Source organism: Tauraco erythrolophus, chromosome 7 (genome assembly GCF_009769465.1).
Source record: "Tauraco erythrolophus isolate bTauEry1 chromosome 7, bTauEry1.pri, whole genome shotgun sequence".
NCBI lineage: Eukaryota > Metazoa > Chordata > Aves > Musophagiformes > Musophagidae > Tauraco > Tauraco erythrolophus.
This window is the reverse complement of record NC_141471.1, coordinates 22,680,534-22,699,377: the sequence shown is the minus strand read 5'-3', so window position 1 is coordinate 22,699,377 and position 18,844 is coordinate 22,680,534. Positions and strand designations below refer to the sequence as shown.

The 18,844-nt window shown below is 39.2% G+C and overlaps 1 protein-coding gene across 5 annotated transcripts in view; it reads left to right on the top strand.

The window, feature by feature from the left end:
* Nucleotides 1-18,844, top strand: part of CACNB2 (calcium voltage-gated channel auxiliary subunit beta 2) — a 261,118-nt gene that overhangs the window by 8,105 nt on the left and 234,169 nt on the right. For all 5 annotated transcript variants that reach the window (XM_086615011.1, XM_086615013.1, XM_086615010.1 and 2 more), the window contains exon 2: nucleotides 4,595-4,687. In XM_086615011.1, the coding sequence (XP_086471137.1) occupies nucleotides 4,595-4,687 (93 nt within the window). The remainder of the gene's footprint in view (nucleotides 1-4,594; nucleotides 4,688-18,844) is intronic.

Below are 18,844 nucleotides of genomic sequence, written 5' to 3'. Positions count from 1 at the left end.
ATTAGCATCCTTTAAAATAATGAAAATAGTTATCAAATCCCATTTTTCCCATGTGCTGCAATTGTCCCCCTTTCCTCTGATTCGGAATCGGTTTGAGCACAGAAGCAGCTGTAAAACTGACTTTTCCTACACTGTGTAGCCATGGCCTGCCATCATGTCAACTGTTTTTTTTGTGTTTAAAGTTAGTATTTGGCTTGTGGTCCTGAATAGTTTCCACTTAAAAACACACACCTTTTTGTTTTAGTCTTATATGAGCACTCCAAAACTGAATAATCAAGGTGACTTTCAGCCTGAGCTGCGTTTGCTGTGCGATGTTGCCCGGAATAAATGCTTTTAGTTGTTGCTACGCAGGTAGAGAAGTGTGCATTTTATCTGTGCTTGTAATGTGTTCTCATTCTGCTTTTGTTTGTTTTATCCTCATCACTCTAGACACAGTCCCTCTTTTGCCTCTGTAGTAATTTTTTGCATTGTAAAACTGAACACTATCATTCCGTAAATAAATAAATAAATATTGTAGAAACTGGGTACAAATACAAAAAATGTGACTGTGAAAGAGAATATATGGACATTTTTTGTAGTATCTCCTTGGAGATTACACAATACTATACTGTACATTATTTATGAAATTGCCTAGATAGTGTAATCTTTTTGTAGATGCTTTATATTCTTGAGCTGCTATGTGACTGTTATGAATTCTTTATTTATTGTTAAGTATATTTCCATATTCTTCCACTGAATTTGGAGAGAGTCAGAATGTTGACGGATTAACTACAGTCAGTTAGCTCAATAAGAACCATGTTAAAGAGGTAAATTTTGATTTAAAGATGTTTTTTTTGAAGACTACTGATGTCAAATATACTTTTTATGTATTCTAGGTACCTTTATGTTATATTAGATGGAATATTGTATTATATTGGGTGGAAAAAGATGATTCTGATAGAACTGTCTATTTTAACACTAACTGGAAAATGTTTTGAATAATTTGCTGGTAACAGTGGTTCTAATCTACTTTTTATTCTTATAGTTCTATGAAGACCTTTCTATTATCAAAAAGCTCATCTGTTATCAAAAATACTTTTTAGAAATGCAATCATGTAAAGCCATTCCTTGTTCAATTTTAATTTTACTTTTTGTGACCTACTGGTTTACAGTTACAGTTACTCATCAGAAAGTCCTATTTTCATCCCCATAATGTGTAGCATGCTAATTTTTATATAGTTCTGCTCTAACCAACAGGTGTAATATCCATCATGTGCCTTTCACAAACTTCTTACATGGCTTTTTTACAGTTTTGTAAAAATCATATGAATTTGGTAAAATATCTTTCCCATAAATCTATATTTTTGGGAAAATAATTGCTTTTCTTGTAAGTAATTGTCAGTTGAGTGACATAACAGATATTAAGTTATTATTACTGAGAATCAGTGTCAGGCTTGTAGATCTATTGTTGCTTGAGTCATTCTTTTTAGAAGATTGATATAATATTAGATTTTATCCAGTGCTCCGAACTGGTCCAGAATCAACACTTATGGTCCAGATAGAGCCCAAGATCGTTCTTTTGCATCTCATGGTGGCAAGTTACCTGGACTTATCAGTTTGACAAATGATCTGAAGTTAGTCATTGCTTTCTGTTATCCTTCTCAGTTACTCTTGAACTGTAAAATATTTCATCATACTTACCGTATATGTTACTGCTAAGAGCTACAGCTCGGATTTTGAAGTCATGATCTTAAAAACCTACCAGTATGAGATTTTAAGTACACCTTTGAGCCTGTACTGAAGCGCACCCATCCCTACCATGAGAACCAACACAGCTCAGTCCCAAAGCTCAGCATGGTGCTCTGAAGATTCCCCAAGTCCACGGAAGGACGCGTTTTATGCACTCGGGCAGAGTTGTGTCCCTGGATTTGCTGTACCAGGGCCAGCTTATCAGGAATGTTGTGTTGTAACACATGCACAGCCACGTTCTCCAATAAGCTGAATATAATTTTCTCATCGTGCCTAAACCCAGGACTGACAGTGGCTTATGGCCAAAGTCAACAGCAGGATGTGGATCCATGGACTTGGAATCCTAGGAAATAATAGTGAATAAATCATAGAATCATAGAATGGTTAGGGCTGGAAGGGACCTTCAAAGGTCATCTAGTCCAACCTCCCTGCAAGGAACAGGGATTTCTCCAACTAGATCAGGTTGCTCAGGGCCTCGTCCAACCTGGCGTTGAACGTCTCCAGGGATGGAGCATCCACCACCTCTCTGGGCAACCTGTTCCAGTGTTCTACAACTCTCATGGTAAAAAATTTTTTCCTAATATTCAACCTGAATCTACCTCCCTTTATTTTAAAACCATTACCCCTTGTCCTATCACAACAGGCCCTCCTGAACAGCCTCTCCCCATCTTTCTTGTAGGCCCCCTTGAGGTACTGGAAGACCGCTATAAGGTCACCCCGGAGCCTCCTCTTCTCCAGGCTGAACAGCCCCAACTCTTTCAGCCTGTCCTCATAGGAAAGGTGCTCCAGCCCTCTTATCATCTTCGTGGCCCTCCTCTGGACCCTCTCCAACTGGTCCATGTCCTTCTTATGTTGGGGGCTCCAGAACTGGACGCAATACTCCAAGTGAGGTCTCACGAGGGCAGAGTAGAGGGGGAGAATCACCTCCCTCGACCTGCTGGCCACGCTCCTCTTGATGCAGCCCACGATGCGGTTGGCCTTCTGGGCCGCAAGAGCACATTGCCGGCTCATATTGAGCTTCTCGTCCACCAGTACTCCCAAGTCCTTCTCCTCAGGGCTGCTCTCGATCCATTCTCCGCCCAGTCTGTATTTGTGCCTGGGATTGCCATGACCCAGATGTAGGACCTTGCACTTGGCCTGGTTGAACTTCATGAGGTTGACACGGGCCCACCTCTCCAGCCTGTCAAGGTCCCTCTGGATGGCATCCCTTCTCTCCAGCGTGTCGACAGCACCACACAGCTTGGTGTCATCGGCGAACTTGCTGAGGGTGCACTCCATGCCACTGTCCACGTCACCGACAAAGATGTTGAAGAGGGCCGGGCAGAATAGAGTAATATCTTTAGATACCAGCACACTAGTACCTGATTTTCAAGAGAGGTTTTTTTTGTTGTATATGTGAAGGAAAACGATGAGATTTCTCTAAAGGAATTTTTATTCTTGGGTGAAGGATTGCGAGATAGTATGGGGGAGGATAGGAAAGTACTCTCTGAAAATTTAGCATGTAGGTGATGGAGGCTGGTGTTTGGTTTTGTGTGGTTTTGGTTTTTTTTCTGAGTTGTTGTGGAACTCGAAAGTTCAGTGCTGAATGCAAGATGAGAGCTAAGATTGGGATTAGGCCAAGGCAGACCTTGAACGTGAAGACAAAGACCTTGTTTATTGCAGGGAACAGTGGGAGGTATTTAAAGACAGGAGACATGATCCTCAGAGATGGATTAGTAAAATGACCTTTACAGCAGCGTGATGAGTGAGGAAAAAATGGCATTTATCAACCTCAGGGAAAATGTTTGAAGTAGTCAATATGTGATTTTGATGTAAATTTAGATGAATATGAGCAATGCGACTAGATAGGAAGGGCTGTCTCTTAATGTAGTTGTGCAGAACAAATCAGCAAGATTTTTGTTATGCCTGGGAGGGATACTCTGGGAAAGGTCTGAGGTGGTGTCATGGCATGGTTTACAGTCACCACAAAAATAAGTGGTTGCAAATAGCATAGATTTAAACTCTTTCATGTTTTTTGAAATTTATGATATTATTGATGACCCATATTCATTGCACAGAACAAATAGCTTTGGGGGGGTTGGGCCATTTGTTGTGTTTCTAAACCATAGTTTAATCTTCAGCCTACCATTGCTTTCTCCTGGTGTCTTTTTGATTTTCTAGGAGATAAAAATGATGCCTTGCTTTTTAGTCACATATTATCCTCTTTCCAGTTGCATGTTTAATCCTTTTTTATTGTTACATTGCTTTTACTTTCTTCAACTTCTTTTTAAAGAAATATTATTATAAATTATTCATTGATTGTAAGATTGTATGTGAATTAACAAATTGTTGGTCACTTTTCGCTGTTTAATGTTCCCTCAGCTGACTTGGCTCATAGCTGTGATGTACTGGAGACTGCTCCAGTATCTCCTTTCCTAGCTTGTTTATTTAAATTAGCTGCAAAACAAACTGTACTTTTTAATCATTGTGACTTGGGTGAATAATACTACAACTATACAAGTCTATAAATGCTTCTCCAAACCTGAACGTGAAAAAAAACATAACATGTTAATCGACCAAGCCTACTTCTGTTGATGAGTACTTGTGCACTTTGTCCCATCAGTTACTTACTGAATATAGAATCATAGCATCATAGAATGGTTTGGGTTGGAAGGGACCTTAAAAATCATCTAGTTTCAACCACCCTGCCATGGGCAGGGACGCTTTCCACTAGATCAGGTTGTTTATCATATATGTGCTTATTAATTGGCATGAAGCTGATTATGTGAATCCCCACTAGCCTAGGAGACGTTGGTGGTGCTTGTCCTGAAAGCTTTCTGTGCAACACAAACTAACGCTGTTCCTCTGAACTTTTTTTTTTTTACAGTCTTATGGTAAAGGGGCAAGAAGAAAAAACCGATTTAAAGGATCAGATGGGAGTACATCTTCTGACACTACCTCTAACAGTTTTGTACGCCAGGTATGTGTCTTTTCAGCTTTTAAAAGACTGGATGACTTCCTGATGTTAATGTTCAAGTGATTTTTTTTTTTTTTTTTTTTTTTTTAAATTGCCAAATCAAAGAGTGATGCTGTAGCCTGAGAAATAGCAGAAGTCTCTGCTGGCACAATGAAAAATATTTGGTTGCTATTGTTTTGATCTTGGCAGAAAAATACTTTTTAATTTCTCTCATTTCCATGTATAGTAGTTTTCATTATTTTTGTTACTCTAATGCTGTCAGGTGGTTAAAGCTGGAGGAGAAGGAGGAATCTGATGAGAGTGCCTGAAGTGGCAACACTGGGGAGAAAGCATCAAAACCCTACCAATCCTCAGGGTTTTCCTGCTTAATATAGGGCTGTGTGAGGCAGTGTTAACAAAGATGCTTTCCTCCCACATCCCAGTGTTATTTTAAGATGTGGGTTGGAGGGGAAATCCCTGGCAGCATTTGTCCCCATCACACTGATGCTGAAAAGCCTACAGAGGATGGAGCGATGCCGTAGGCTCCCATCACCTGTGCCTGTGCATTTCTCCCTCAAAGGGAGAGACCTCATGTGAAGCCTCATGGGAAACCCAGACCCGTGTGGGTGCCTGGAGGACAGCTCAATCTGGCCAACAGAGATGATAAAAAATGCAGGGAAGGGTATCCAGAGCCAAGTGTGGTCTTTGGCTGCAGAATGGTGCTACTGAAGCTGTGCTTTTGTAGAAGACTGTGTTTTGATATGCTTATGGTTGACAGCAACTTGGAGAGCATGAAGGGCACCCAGAGCATCACAATGACCGTGCCCGTGCAGAGTCTGAAGTACAGTTCTTCATGCCCTGCTGATTTAAGCTGTGGTTTTGCAAATGCAGACTTTGCCATCTTTTTCAGAAGGGTCCTGAAATTTGGGAGGTTTCGTTGCTGGTTTTGGTTTTGCCATAAGCAGGCACCAGACGTCCTTCTCTACTGGCTTATCTTGCATGTTGCTCTAACTCAAAACATTTAATGACTCCACTGCTGTTGCATTGGTTCTATCAGTACACATCTTCTGTTTGCAATATTCTTCTACTTTGTCCTGCTATGATCATGTTAGCAGGTTTTGTAACAGGCTGTGGATTTGATAAAGTCAAGCCCCTATTACATTTCAGTGTGTGTTGGACATAGGCATAAAATAAATGGATGATGGGAGTTTTTCAGTGGCAGTAAATAATATTAAGTTGAAAACCCTGGATCAATAAATTACTTATTTGTGACAATTTGTTCTGTTTAAAAATACTCTGAAAAAAGCAGTGCATGTAGTGTTTGGGAGCAGCAACAGGATCTCCCAGTTCCAAGGAATCTTCGTCAGGAGATCTGTGTTGCTGTCTTCCTTAGCTCCTCGTGGATGTTGAGTTCAGCCTGGAATGTTTTTAGCAGAGTATGAGTGTTTATATTACACTGGCTGCACATGATTCTTTGCCTTTCTTGTTTACCTAAATGAAGTCTGAAGTCAGTCTCGAGTATCTCTTCTTGCTGTCCTGAGGCGGAGCAGGGCAAAGAGGATGTAGTACAAGGAGGCAGATCACCAAACTACATATAGATGTTGAGTTGGGCTCTTGCAGTCAGTGGAGATCTGGTTGGCTCTATAGACTGTGGGGCATGATTTATCCCACCTTCAAAACAGACATATAAAACAGGGTTGTTGAGCTACAGCTTGAAAGTGTCTGTACCTTTCCCAGGGCTGTAAAGGGAACATAGAATGTGACTACCTCAAGTGTACATTTTTACAGAAGGGATTTATATATTTCCCTGAAATAAATCCAAATTTAGTAGTTACTCGGGTTATATAATAAAAATGACTGAAAGGTGAAATAAGCTTCTGCAAAAAAAAAAGGAGATTTAATAGATTGCTGCAGCAAAACTTGGTTTTGAAATCATTTTGTCACTGAAGATAATGAAGGGATGTTAATGGATAATTATGTTATGTGACATTGTCCAAAATAAATTTTAAAAAAGAGAATAATCACAAAGTATTCCTAGTAAGTAATGTGCAGGCAGAGCTATTCAAGTTGTAGCAGATGTATGAGAGTAGTGTCTCTTCACAGTTGCAGCTGAGAAGTTTATTTCAGAGTTTGGACTGCATCTTCAACAGGCTTTCCTGCTTTGATTCTCCTCCTGGGACAGCTTGGTTTTCTCTTGCACTAAGGAAGAATTGCCACCAGTGTGACCAGGGTGCCCAGTGCCCCAGACTTTGAACAGAATGGATGCAGTTGCTTCTTTCTGGCTCAGCTGCTGTCCCCTTTCCAGAAGCTACCTGGGTGCTGTATATTGCTTGTCCGTGTCTTTCTCGGGGGATATTTTACACAATATAAATGAACGTAATTGTTTTGCCATAACCATTTGGTGCAGAAAAAATGACTCCAAGAATTTGGTGTTTCTCCAGAGATGGGTGAAAGCTGCAGAAAAGCAGAGCGGACAAATGGCATACCCGTTTATTTTTTGTTATTTTATTTTAGTGCTATCTTAAAACTGGGAAGTCAATTTTTGCTTGGAAAGGGATTTGTGGGGTTTTTTGGCAGTGGTTTTGATTTAGACATGGGGTGCACACAACCTATTTGATTCAGTGCTGCTCATGATTCCTAGAGCTGCCTTTTTTTTTTTTCTCTGATATCCTTTTTCACCCCTTGTTTCCTGTCTCCTTTCACATTTACTTCTTAACTTGTCCTGCAACTTTTATATGCATCTCTACAAGTCTTCCCTTCTGCATTCAAGAAGGAATCCTGGGATTGTTCTGAAGATTTATTGCTAAGCTCTGCCTACGTTCCTCATAAAGAAGAAAATGCCTGAAAGGTGCTTTTGCATTGTATTTCGCTGGCCCGTCCTTAACTGGGAGAGCTGCGAGAGGCGTGCAGGTTCTTGTCGTAAGCATTGATGGGAAGCTGACATTTCCCAGCAGAGAAATATATCAGTGCTGCGTAGAAGATGACAAATATGCCTAGTCCTAAAGAAATGTTATTCATGTGGAGGTATTGTGCAAGAATAAGGATATAGGATTCAGTCTTTTGAATCCACAGAGCTGCTGGCCATTTAAGTCAAAGCTGCTGCAGGAGGGAGGGAGTTAGTATCTGTTGCTTACATTGACAAAGCTTTATTGTGTCTGCATTTTACCATTTCCTTAAGGACATAAGCACCTCTGGCTCCAATATGTACCTGGCAAGTTTCCTGCAATGCATACCAAATGCTACAGTAGTAAAAATAATGCCAACTTAGTTTTATTTGAATGAGAGAGAACAAAGTAGCGTTTTACTCAAATTGCTTGAACATTCCTGCTGTTGTATAAGGAGAATGAAATGCACTCTGCACAGCCCTGTGCACAATGATCTTTTCCATTTAAATCTGTTTTTCAGAGCACTGAAATAGAGCAGAGCAATCTATCCAGTATTGTTTCTGATGTATATAAAAGAAGCATTAAACCAAAGCAAGACCATTTATATGTATAAAAAATACAAATTTGAAAAACGTTCTTTTTAATCCAGTTAAACCTCCTTTGTACTGTGAATTTTATCTATTGATATAGATTTTTATTTCTATTTTTTACTTGTGACACAGTAAAAGCTCTGAGATTTTAGGATAATGTTTTGGATCATGTTCTATTTGTTTGTTATAAAAGATTGCTTGTTTAGTTTTGTCTCTGGAATATTATTGATGATATTGGAGCTTAAAAAACAACAACAACTTGGCCTTCCTTTCACTTGCCAGCAGCTAACTGCTTGACTTTTCAGTAGCACGAGAGGGAAGAATTTTTTTCCCCTCTGTTGTGTTGTGAAATTGTATTGGCAATTAAGCAGTGTATTTGGAAAGCTGAAGCATCATTGCACACCAATCATCTCCTAACTGACTTTAATCAGTTGTCTTTAGGGAGCTAAAGAACATTGTGTTATATAGTTTTCATCATCTTTTTTGAGCTTTGGAGTGATAAGCAGCTTGTTCTTAAGGTTAGCTATGAAAGACTGAATTGGATCTGATCTCTACTTGCTGCCATTTTGACGGATGCGTGGTAATGATTTTGTTCCCAAGGGTTTTTTTGAAATACGGATTAGACAAAATATTTTGCAGACAACACTATGGCACTTCCCAGCAACATTATTTTAAGCAAATTGCATGTTCTGATAGCATTACATATTTTGTGGTTGCACTTCTGGACCTGTCTTTGTCAAGGTTTTATTTTAAATCCTAATGATTAATCACAGAGGCAGTCTAAGTTGTTGGGATTTTTATGTATTGCAAAGGCAGATTAGATTGTGAAATAGACTGTAGACTATGGACTTGCTTACTGAAATATTTAAGGTTTTACAAATCTGTTTTTTTGCCTTCAAATATTGGCTTGATGCCTGTTACACTGTGTTCACTCAAAAACACAGCTATAAATAATTATGTAGGGAATTTATTATTCTTCTACTTTCCTCTAAGGACACTTGCCTAGCTGTGCAATTACCTATTGAATTTTATGAATGGTAAAACTGAGATTTGCACTGAAAATGATTTGAAAATATTGATTTAGTTTGGCTCATAAACATGCCTCTTAATCTTCGGTTCACCAGAGAACTGGGCCAAAAGGTATTCCTCTTCTTTTAATTGCCCCCCCCCCACCCCGATCTAGAGCTTACCTTTGATTTTTCCCTATTCATGAGAGGAAGAACTTACGTATTCAGCTCATACACGCAGCCTGCCAGTGAGGCAATACATTTACAGGCTGAGCCGTGAAGAGCCGGTGTAGAGTAGGCACAGATATTAGCTTTGGTCTTAATGCCCAGTACTAACAATTTTATGCTGAGAACCTGCTTATGCTTTCTCTGCTAGGACTGTTCCTGCTTCTTGAAGACTGTGTGTGAACAAGATTGTGGCTAGCCAGAAAATCGAAATAAGTAATTTTAGAAAAGCTCATTTGCAAATTAATATATTCTTACGTTCTTTGTGTGCCTCTAATTTCTGAGACATGTTTGGCTTGTGGAGAAAAAAGGAGCTTTTCAGACTTGCCTTTAGCTTTTACACGTAACAAAACGAGATATGTCAGAAATTTTTAGAGGTATTATGCAAACACTGATTGTGATATATGAAAATGTATACCTAGTGCTTGGCTTAATTTTCTCATCTTTTATTTCCGATGCTAATGTCTGGGCATATTTTGTTAGGTTCATTTTTTTTCTGGTCAGATTCTGCTCATTTCACTGAAAGCCACAGCAGTGATGCTTGTGGCCTGTGCTTTCTATTGTGGTTGCATTGAAGCCTCACGCAAGTGATACGCACTGGAACATCTGCTTATTTGAAGCACATTAAGACCATTATTTTGTGGGTTTTTGATTTAACGGAATTGTGGTATCCTATGTTTTTCACTGTGAAGTACAAGTTTTTGAAGGAAATGTATTGCGTTTCGATAAAGCCGCCTCACACTGAGGTGAGTATATGGAGTATGAAGTCTGTACTGCTGCGTTCTGCTGGTGTTAGCACAAGCCATCAAACTTTGCTGTTAAGTGTGACCTTAAATAATGGGTGGGTAATGTAGTTTCAGGGTGATGTGCTGTTCATATCAAGCAACTTTAATCAGTTTTCAGTCAAATCGAGTGAGTCTGTGTGTGTTATGATACAAAATTAGACAATGTCTCTGCGAGTAGCACTAGTATGGAAAAGCAACTATTTTTTCTGTATTTCTCGTCGTATGAAGTATACCAAGTTCACAGTGAAAGAGTGGGTGAAGCACTTGGAGCGATGTAGGGATTCGTAAGAATATGTCAATTCAGCTGTTGATGTAGAGTTTCATTCATGGCTGATATCTCAGTTCCTCAGTCATGCGGTAAGAACCAGCTCGATGGGAGTGGGAGGAGGACAGGTTTTAGAAGAGGCATGGATTAGGAGTGTGTGGCTGGAGGAAAGAAGGGTGAAGGGAGGAGAAAAGGAACTTTATGTTCTGGTGGCAGTTCTGGAGCTGCACTTTAGGCTCTGTAGACATGGGAAAATCGCATTAGGCTCATTGAGCTATAGATTTCCTCAGCTGTAGTAAGGGTTTGAAGAGTCTCCTTTTTTGGCCTGGAGAGAATAGAACAGATGCCCCTATAAAGCATGGGATTTTGGCATGCGTGTCTGGAGGGGAGATGGCTGAGAAAAACCCAGTGGAAAGGAAGTTCATTTGCGAACTTCAATTCTTTCATGGGCCCTTTTTTGCCTCAAATGGTTTCTAAATATAGAAATCAAAATGCTGCCATGTGTTTTAAAAAAACCCACACACCCTCTAACCAAAACAAACAGGCAAAACATCATAAAACTCTTCTTATGCATCTGTTTACTCTTCTTGTAGCAGGGTGTGAGAAAATGACAGGGGGAACAACTAAACATGTTACTTTATTAAAAACTGAAGGATGGGAGCCCTCTTTGTAGCCTTGAATGGGCATACATGTTTGATGCTACTTTGTGTGCAGCTGAAGTCAACACATCCTTTTCTAGGCAGCAGTGGAAATTTTGAAGATGGGACTCCTATCTGATGGCTGCTGAGATGATTGCTAGCATTGCTTTTGAGCTTCCTAAGGTGATGAGTTGGTGTTGCGAGGTGTCAGAGAGAACATGTGGCCTCCTGTGAGAGGACAGGGAGATGCGAGCCCTGAGGTGGGAGGTGGCATCCTTGCTGGTGGCAGCTGTTGGACCTTTTCCTTTGGTGTTCGCATAACTGCTGTTTCACTTGCGCCCTCTGGCTATGTACTTCTCCTCTTGGTCTTAGGGGACCCAGGGAGAGGGGAAATGAGGCTTTCTAGCTTCTCAGGAACTGCCACAGCCTGCACTCAAGTTTGGCAGCGTCACACATATCTCTTTGTAGTTGAGGGTTCGAAGGACATGATGGGACTTGTGTGTCTCTGAGCCACGTAGGATTTCTGCAGGTGACAGGGCTGGGAGGAGGCATGGACTCAGCTGGTCAGACAGTCAGAGATGTGAGGTTTTTTAAGCAGTTAGGCAAACTGATGGAGCATCTTCTTTGCAACTTTGCTGAATATGCAGTTGGAGACTCTTCCATCACAGTGCATGGTATGAGGAATGAGCGGAAAGGCTTAAGGCTAACTATGTTTTGGGGCTTTCTCTTTGGCCAAATATCTTCACGACTGGCAATTGCCTCCTGACAGACTCTGTCTCACATTTTTGTGCTTATCAGAGTGTGCTTTGCATAAGATGAACCTCTCAAAGCCTTACAGCTGTTCCGAGAACCTCATTGCCTGTATTTATTGGTCTTTTGGGTGGGATATAGCAGGAACTCTGAGAAAAATCTACACAGTTGTAAACAGTTAAGATGAAAATTAGGAATAGGATTGAATAAGAATCAAGTATTTTATTTTGTCCCTTGCTTCTCCCAGGAAATTTGCTGTGGTTTCTGGTTCTTGTGTGTGACATTGTCTTACTCAAAATAATAATTTTGAACTTTATGGTGCGATACAAGATTTGTTATATGCTATCATCGATGTTTTCTAGTTATAGTAAACACAGACATACAAAGTATCTACAACGGGACAGATTTCCGATGTATATGTTTAATTATAGCTAGTGCAAAAACTGTCAAAAATAATTTGTGAAGATAGATGCAGTAGTATTTTCACAATTTTTTCTTACAGGCCTATTGAATTGGAGTGGATTTGTTTTAAGGTTTTTGTGTGTTTTTTTTTAAATGGAGTAGTCTATTTAAAATACAGGATTTGTTTTGGAAATAAGATATTTGAAGTCAGTTGCAAACTTCAAGTTTCTAGTTATGTGTAAATGCACTGTAAACATAGCTGCTGACTTAGTTCCTTTTACAGAAAGGTAAACCTGAAGTGATTTTTGTAATTTCAAATATTGCATTTGTGCTGTACGATTTTGATTGGGAATGAATGCCTAACACAAGGGAACAGTTTGGTCCTCTGTAAAGCAAATGTCATCTTCCGCTTCAAAATGCAAGCAGTTTCAAGGAAAAATAACTGCTGGTTGGCCGATGTGCAGCAACCAGCACGTGCTTCATTTTCTCTCCGGCGTGGAGCCGGGCTGCTCCTAGTTACTGGCAGGGCTCAGGAAGTAAGGAAAGGTACTTTGCAATTAGCCAGAGGTATCTATCGAATCTTTTGTCTTTCATGATACCCCACCAGTACGTTCCTGCTCAAGCTCAGCAGTGCTTGGTTTCGTACCTCGCTTAAGCAGATATGTTGCAACATATACAAGTGCTGTTTCTGTCCAATTAGTCATGAATTTGCCAGTTTTATGGGCAGTTGCAGCAGAAAGCTGTCTTCCCTTGGGCTATGTGTTTAGACGGTACTTCCAACACTGATTATACGTTCCTGCAGGTTTGAATGTTGCTTTTTTTGTATGATCTGACACAGACCTTTCTTTGTTGGAATATCAGGTTCATTGAAAAGCTTAGTGCTCCGCTACTTCTAAAATGAGTTGTAAATCTTCTAGGGAATTTACAATAAAGCTTTTTTCTGGATATTGAATTCCAGAGTGACATCCACATGAGCACTATTAGTGCACATTTTTTTCACTGATGGTCACATAATATTTTAGTTTCCAAATATGACTGGCCTGAAAAATAATAGGACTTGACGCAGTATGTGAAAAACTGGAAAGCTACCCTTCCTTAAAATCTGATATTGTAGAATATCTGAGTTCTTCCACCTTTACCAGAGGAGGCCATTAATAATACTGTTGAGAGGCATAGTGTTAATTCTAAGCTCCACATAAACCTGTAGGCTCCTATATGATAAATTATTGTCATCAGGTGATTTACTCATAGGATAATCAAGTCTTGGGGAGGAAGGACAAGTGGTTCTTGCAAACGAGTGGGGAGCTGAAAGAAGGGAGGATGGGTGAAGTGAAAGATGGAGAAATATATCTATATATGCCTTTGATATCTTTCCTCCAATTGTCTCCAGTGATATTTTTGAGTTTTCAGTTGTTTTGCAGATTGAACTAGAAAATATTTCTGATGGCTGGAAAGGCTGTTACAGCTGTAACTGCTTTTATGCTGAATTAGCTTGAGATGCTATGTCTTTTATGTTAGAAATACAGCTTTAAGCCATAGTTGATCAGTTGGCTCTCAAAAGTCTGCTTATCAGATTCTGCTTTTGGAGGGACTGAGCTGAAGGCAGGCGCCGTTGTTCCTGTAGAAACAGTGAAGCATGGCTAGTTGGGTTTATTTTTCCTACAAGCTATGAAAATTAAAGTATATATTCAGTAATCTCCCCTTACTACTTTTCTAAAAACATGTTATTGCGTACATAGCTCTCTGAAAAATAAATCATTCTTTATCCACCTCCTTTGACCTTATTTACTTTTTAGGAATTCTTTTGAAAACAGTAATGTGTCAAGGAAATGTTTGCTTATAATAAGAAAAGATTAAAGATTATTTCAACCTTGTCCTTGAAGTAATTGCCAAGGAAATGGCCAGAGTTAGTAATAGAGTATAATCAGAAGTCGATTAGTTTTACACATCTCTTTCCAACATTAGCTACAATTTATCCATCATCTGCCATTTATACCGAAATGGAAATAAGATGCTTTCCTAAGCTGCTTTATTATTAAATAGCACGCTAAAATAATATGTTGAAATAAAATTTCCCATGCTTAGGAGAAATAATGTTTGCTGAAACTCCATCAGCAATTAAAGATATCAAAGGGTAAAATTTGCAAAATCTTCACGTTCCTGTCATTATCGTAGAAAAGTGAACAGTATTTAAAATGCCGTTACAGGCGTGACAAAGAAATTGAAGCACTTTAATAGATTTGCCCAACTATGCTGTTACTATACTTTGAAATCTGAATGTAGAAAATGAGTCAACACCTTACATAATAAATAAGTGTGGTGATAAAATGTGGTGTTGAGATAAAGCCTCTAAATGAGATGACACAGCCAAGTGGAGGAGAGACGGCATCAGTTTGAGACCTAAGAAGCAGTGATTCATTTGCGATAGTCTGGAAGGATTGGCAGTGTGCTGTGTGCTTCTTTTTTATGGAATTAACTTAACTCTGGAAGGTTTAAGATTTTTCGAATCTTATTTGATTAATTGCTCATAAGCAAGAACTGCTTAGACTAGTACTTAAATTTTTTGCGCACTGTTCAGTCTATGTGCGATTTTTTTTTTTTTTAAAGACTGCGTGCAATTTAAAATAACTTGAATTTGCATTGTTAGGTAAAATATTGCTGAAGGCTTCAAAGAGAGAAACCGCTTGAAGGTTATAATGTCCTGTCAGCAGACTTGCAGAAAATGTTGGGATTGCCTCCCATTGGTAGCCTTTGAACTTCAGGAACACCTATACACATTAGCAGTGTGCAGTTCTTTTTTGAACCACCGCTGATATCTGTATTTCATTTTTAAAGTGCATGCTTTGCCATTTTCTCGGCAGCGCGGCCCTGGCTCGCAATGGCAGCTGAAGCCAGTCACTCTGCCAGTGTCCTTGTGATAGACAGTGGGCGTGAGAAGGGCTTGTGCCAGCCGGTCAGCCACAGATTTGATTCTTCTCTCTTCCTCTACTCTGAGGCAAATCTGCTAACACCCATTTTATGATGCTCTGGTGCCTCTCTCTGTTTGCGTCTGTTTCCTAATATCCCTAGTTAAACTAGCTGGATGATTTATTAATGCTGTATTAAAACTTTTGTATTGAAAGTTTTCTGGTTAGCACAAAGCATGCTCTTTCCTAAACCCAAGTGATTAATTCTAAATCTCTTGGGCTTGGATGCAGGCGAGTGAGCAGTGCTAGTGAATGGAAACTGCAGGGGAGCTCCACACATCCAGAAAACGTGTGATCACCAGGTCCATGTCAAAACTTGGGGTTCATACGGGCGTGCGTTCAAGGTTTTCAGGGAGATATGCAGAGGATCTACTCTGCACTTTGAGGTTTCTAATTCCCATGTGCATTAAACTGTAGCTTGTAATGAAAAGTATTACCCTCGGGTCCAGGTCTACAAACTCCTGAACTTCTGCACAAACCAGCAGGTCTTGTTAGGAGGCTACCTATGAAGGAGATCAATTTAGAGGAGTCTAAAGCAAGATTTTATTTTTTTTTTCCCCAACATGACAGTGGCCTTCCTTTTCCAGCCCTGCTCAAGAGTCTCATCTCAACCCAGTAGACTCTTTTGTGTTTCTTCATCTCTTTGCTCAACTTTATGGTTTTACGCATCTGCCTGAATAGCTTGTCAAATAGACACTACTGTCATAAATCCTGCAGAAACCCTGTGAACAGATTATGTGAGTTACTCTGTCTTGAAAAAGAGCCAAGAAACGTCATCTTTCTTCCAGTGGGGCTGTATTCTTTTATTCCCACTTACAGCTAGGATCTCTGGTGGCATACTTAAAAATGGATAATCTAAGCCACAACTTAAAAATGTAACAAAGGATTGAGAGGCAAAGCAGATTCTGTACACTGTCTAAATCATTTCTTCTAAATGCAGTTTCCTTTATATGCAAATAGTAATCATTAACTGTTTATGAACCACAGTCATATAAGTATCTGATGAAAGATATTCTCTAATTTACAATAATTTGGTAAAGTTTGTTGGTTGACTGCTCTTGAATGATGAAAAGAGTATTTTGTAAAATTTACATCTAAGATTTCTTTAAGTCTACTTGATGTATACATCCCATGTTAACTGATAGAATCATGGTCGTGATGTGTGGTAAGTTTTGTGGGCTTCATGGATGTGATACTGATCAAGAGATTTGAGACACTGTGAGAGACTTGTTGTCTGAGCAGGTGAATGAATGCAGAGTGCTCACAAATGCATCAGGTCAGTCTAACGATTTATGAAGTAGGCTGTACTCCATCAATGTCTAAGCTCCATTTCTAAACAAAATGGAGTTGTTTTACCCAATAGTTATCTCATATATAGTCTTAGCTGGTCATGTTTTGTTTTGGTTTTTTCCCTCTTGGAACTTGGCAGAGTTTTCTAGAAGAAAGTGGTAATTTTAGAAAAGATAGAAATAATTCCTTTGTTGTCTGCAACTTAGCTTTTAGATCACTGTTTCAGAGGATCCCTGTCCCTTATTTCTGCAATCAGTTAGCTTTCTTCAAGTATCTGTAGACTGTCATCATCTCAGACCAATGAATATGTGTTAGAATCACACTCGGATAATGTATACACACCCTGCCTGTTTCCACCTGTTGTCTTCCATAATTTTTGAAGGACCCATATCTCAAAGAGTGATGTCATAAGTAATTACTTTATAACACCAAGATAAAGAGTTTTATTGTAAACCCTTAGACATTCCAAAATATATATTTATTTTTTTAAAAAAAACAACACGAATAGCATTCATCTCTGTCCAAAGAAGATTTGAAACTTTGTGACAAGATAAAACTCTGTGGTTACATTTACACTTAAAATTCTCTCTCTGGAATCTGGAAACTTCCTCTGAATCTGTCAGGACTGTGTACTTAGAAGTGTTGGTAGTTCTAGAAATCTGAAATACTTCCAGTTTGATCATGAACATTTTAAGTAGAAAGTATTTTTTACTATGGATATATATACACACATAAATAATATATATAATGTATAGATACTTTATAGGTATCTATCTGTATCTATCTATACTATGTATAGATAGATAACTATGGTTAGTTAGTATATCTAGATAACTATGCCAAACTTCTGTCAGTCTGAAATACACAGTAGTATCACATTTTATCCTTCCTGCAAATTTTCATTAGGCAGAGTGCAACTCTGAATTTACTTAATTTAGTCTCTGTTATATGCCTGAAAGTCGTCGGGGTGAAATCCAATTTAACACAACTTTGGAATTTGTCATTTAATCTGGTATTCTTCTTTCTATCAGCAACTGGCTTTCTGTCTTGGCAAGATTCATCACATCAGTCCAGAGTTAAATCCTTACAGAATACTCAGAAAATCCTTTGGTCTCCTTTGACATGTGATGTCATGCCCTTCTTGTTATCCTACACCCTGTGCTTTCTCACAAAGCAGGGTTAGCTAAATCCGAGGCTTATTTCCAGCATGCATCAACTGTATGTGCTTTGGAGAAGGTCCTATTAGTTCTTACTTCCAGAAATGGTAAATGGAGCCCAAAATCATGGAAAAATCTGTATCTTTGGTACTTTATCTCCTGCTCATAACTATACCTATGGATGTTTCATTGTTGAAGTGGGGAAGCACTTGTGGGTGGCTTACATTTACCTAAGAGTTACTAACCACTAGGGGAAACAGAGAGGTGAAATAATAACGAAACCCACTGCTGCAGTATTTGCTTCATTAAATAAAAGAGGGAATAGGTAGGATCTGAGGTATTATAGTTTTGGCCGATCTTTACTTCATTTGTGCTTTTATCACATCTGCAGAACAAATGCACACAGCTTCCTCCACCCTGGCCCCGATTGAGAAGGGAGTCGGTCCTCTAGGATGGTTCCCTTGGGGTTGCTTGGGACTGGATCTGCTTTTATTCTGCTCCTGACTAAAGACTGAAGTTTGTTGTTCAGAAGGTGAAATTGATCTGCTCCATTTTTCTAATTTTTATACTGTAAAAGACTAACCTGTTGAGGCTTGCCAGTTCTGTTGGTTCTGCAGGCCGTTTGCAAGAAGAGACAGACCTCGGCCAGATGAAATTATTAACTCTGCTGTTTCCAAGGTAGTTTTAATTTTCCATCATTGGGAAATTTGTGGTCCATCAGCTTGCAATTCTGGATCAATTTACGCATCGAAAAGGATAGTTCTTCATTTAGACATTGAATGCCTTCCTCTTATTGCCTGACGATTTGGTAGACATTGGACTTGGGGGAAATCCTATTCCTAGCTTATACGAAACTTAAACAGAAAGTTTCTAGGCAGACTTTCTTGGCAGCAGACATAACATTTTATTTTTCGTGTTAGAAAAGTTCACTGTATTTATAAGACTGGTATTATTCATGGTTTTTCAGAACACATACTTGAAGTCAGGCAGCTGCAACTTACAGCTAATCTGGCAAACATGTACCTCTCTGCTTACTCTGAGTATCACTCAGGGAATTTTCTCTTCTAACTCTTTATAAGGCTTTTTGAAAGGTCTCACCAATGTGGTTCTGCCAGCTATGGAACAAGACCTTAACTTGGTCTTATTTGTACTAGTGGACCTTCCTTTCAAGTCTGTTTAACTGTGTAGGCATCATTACATTTGTCCATGAAAGTGATGTTT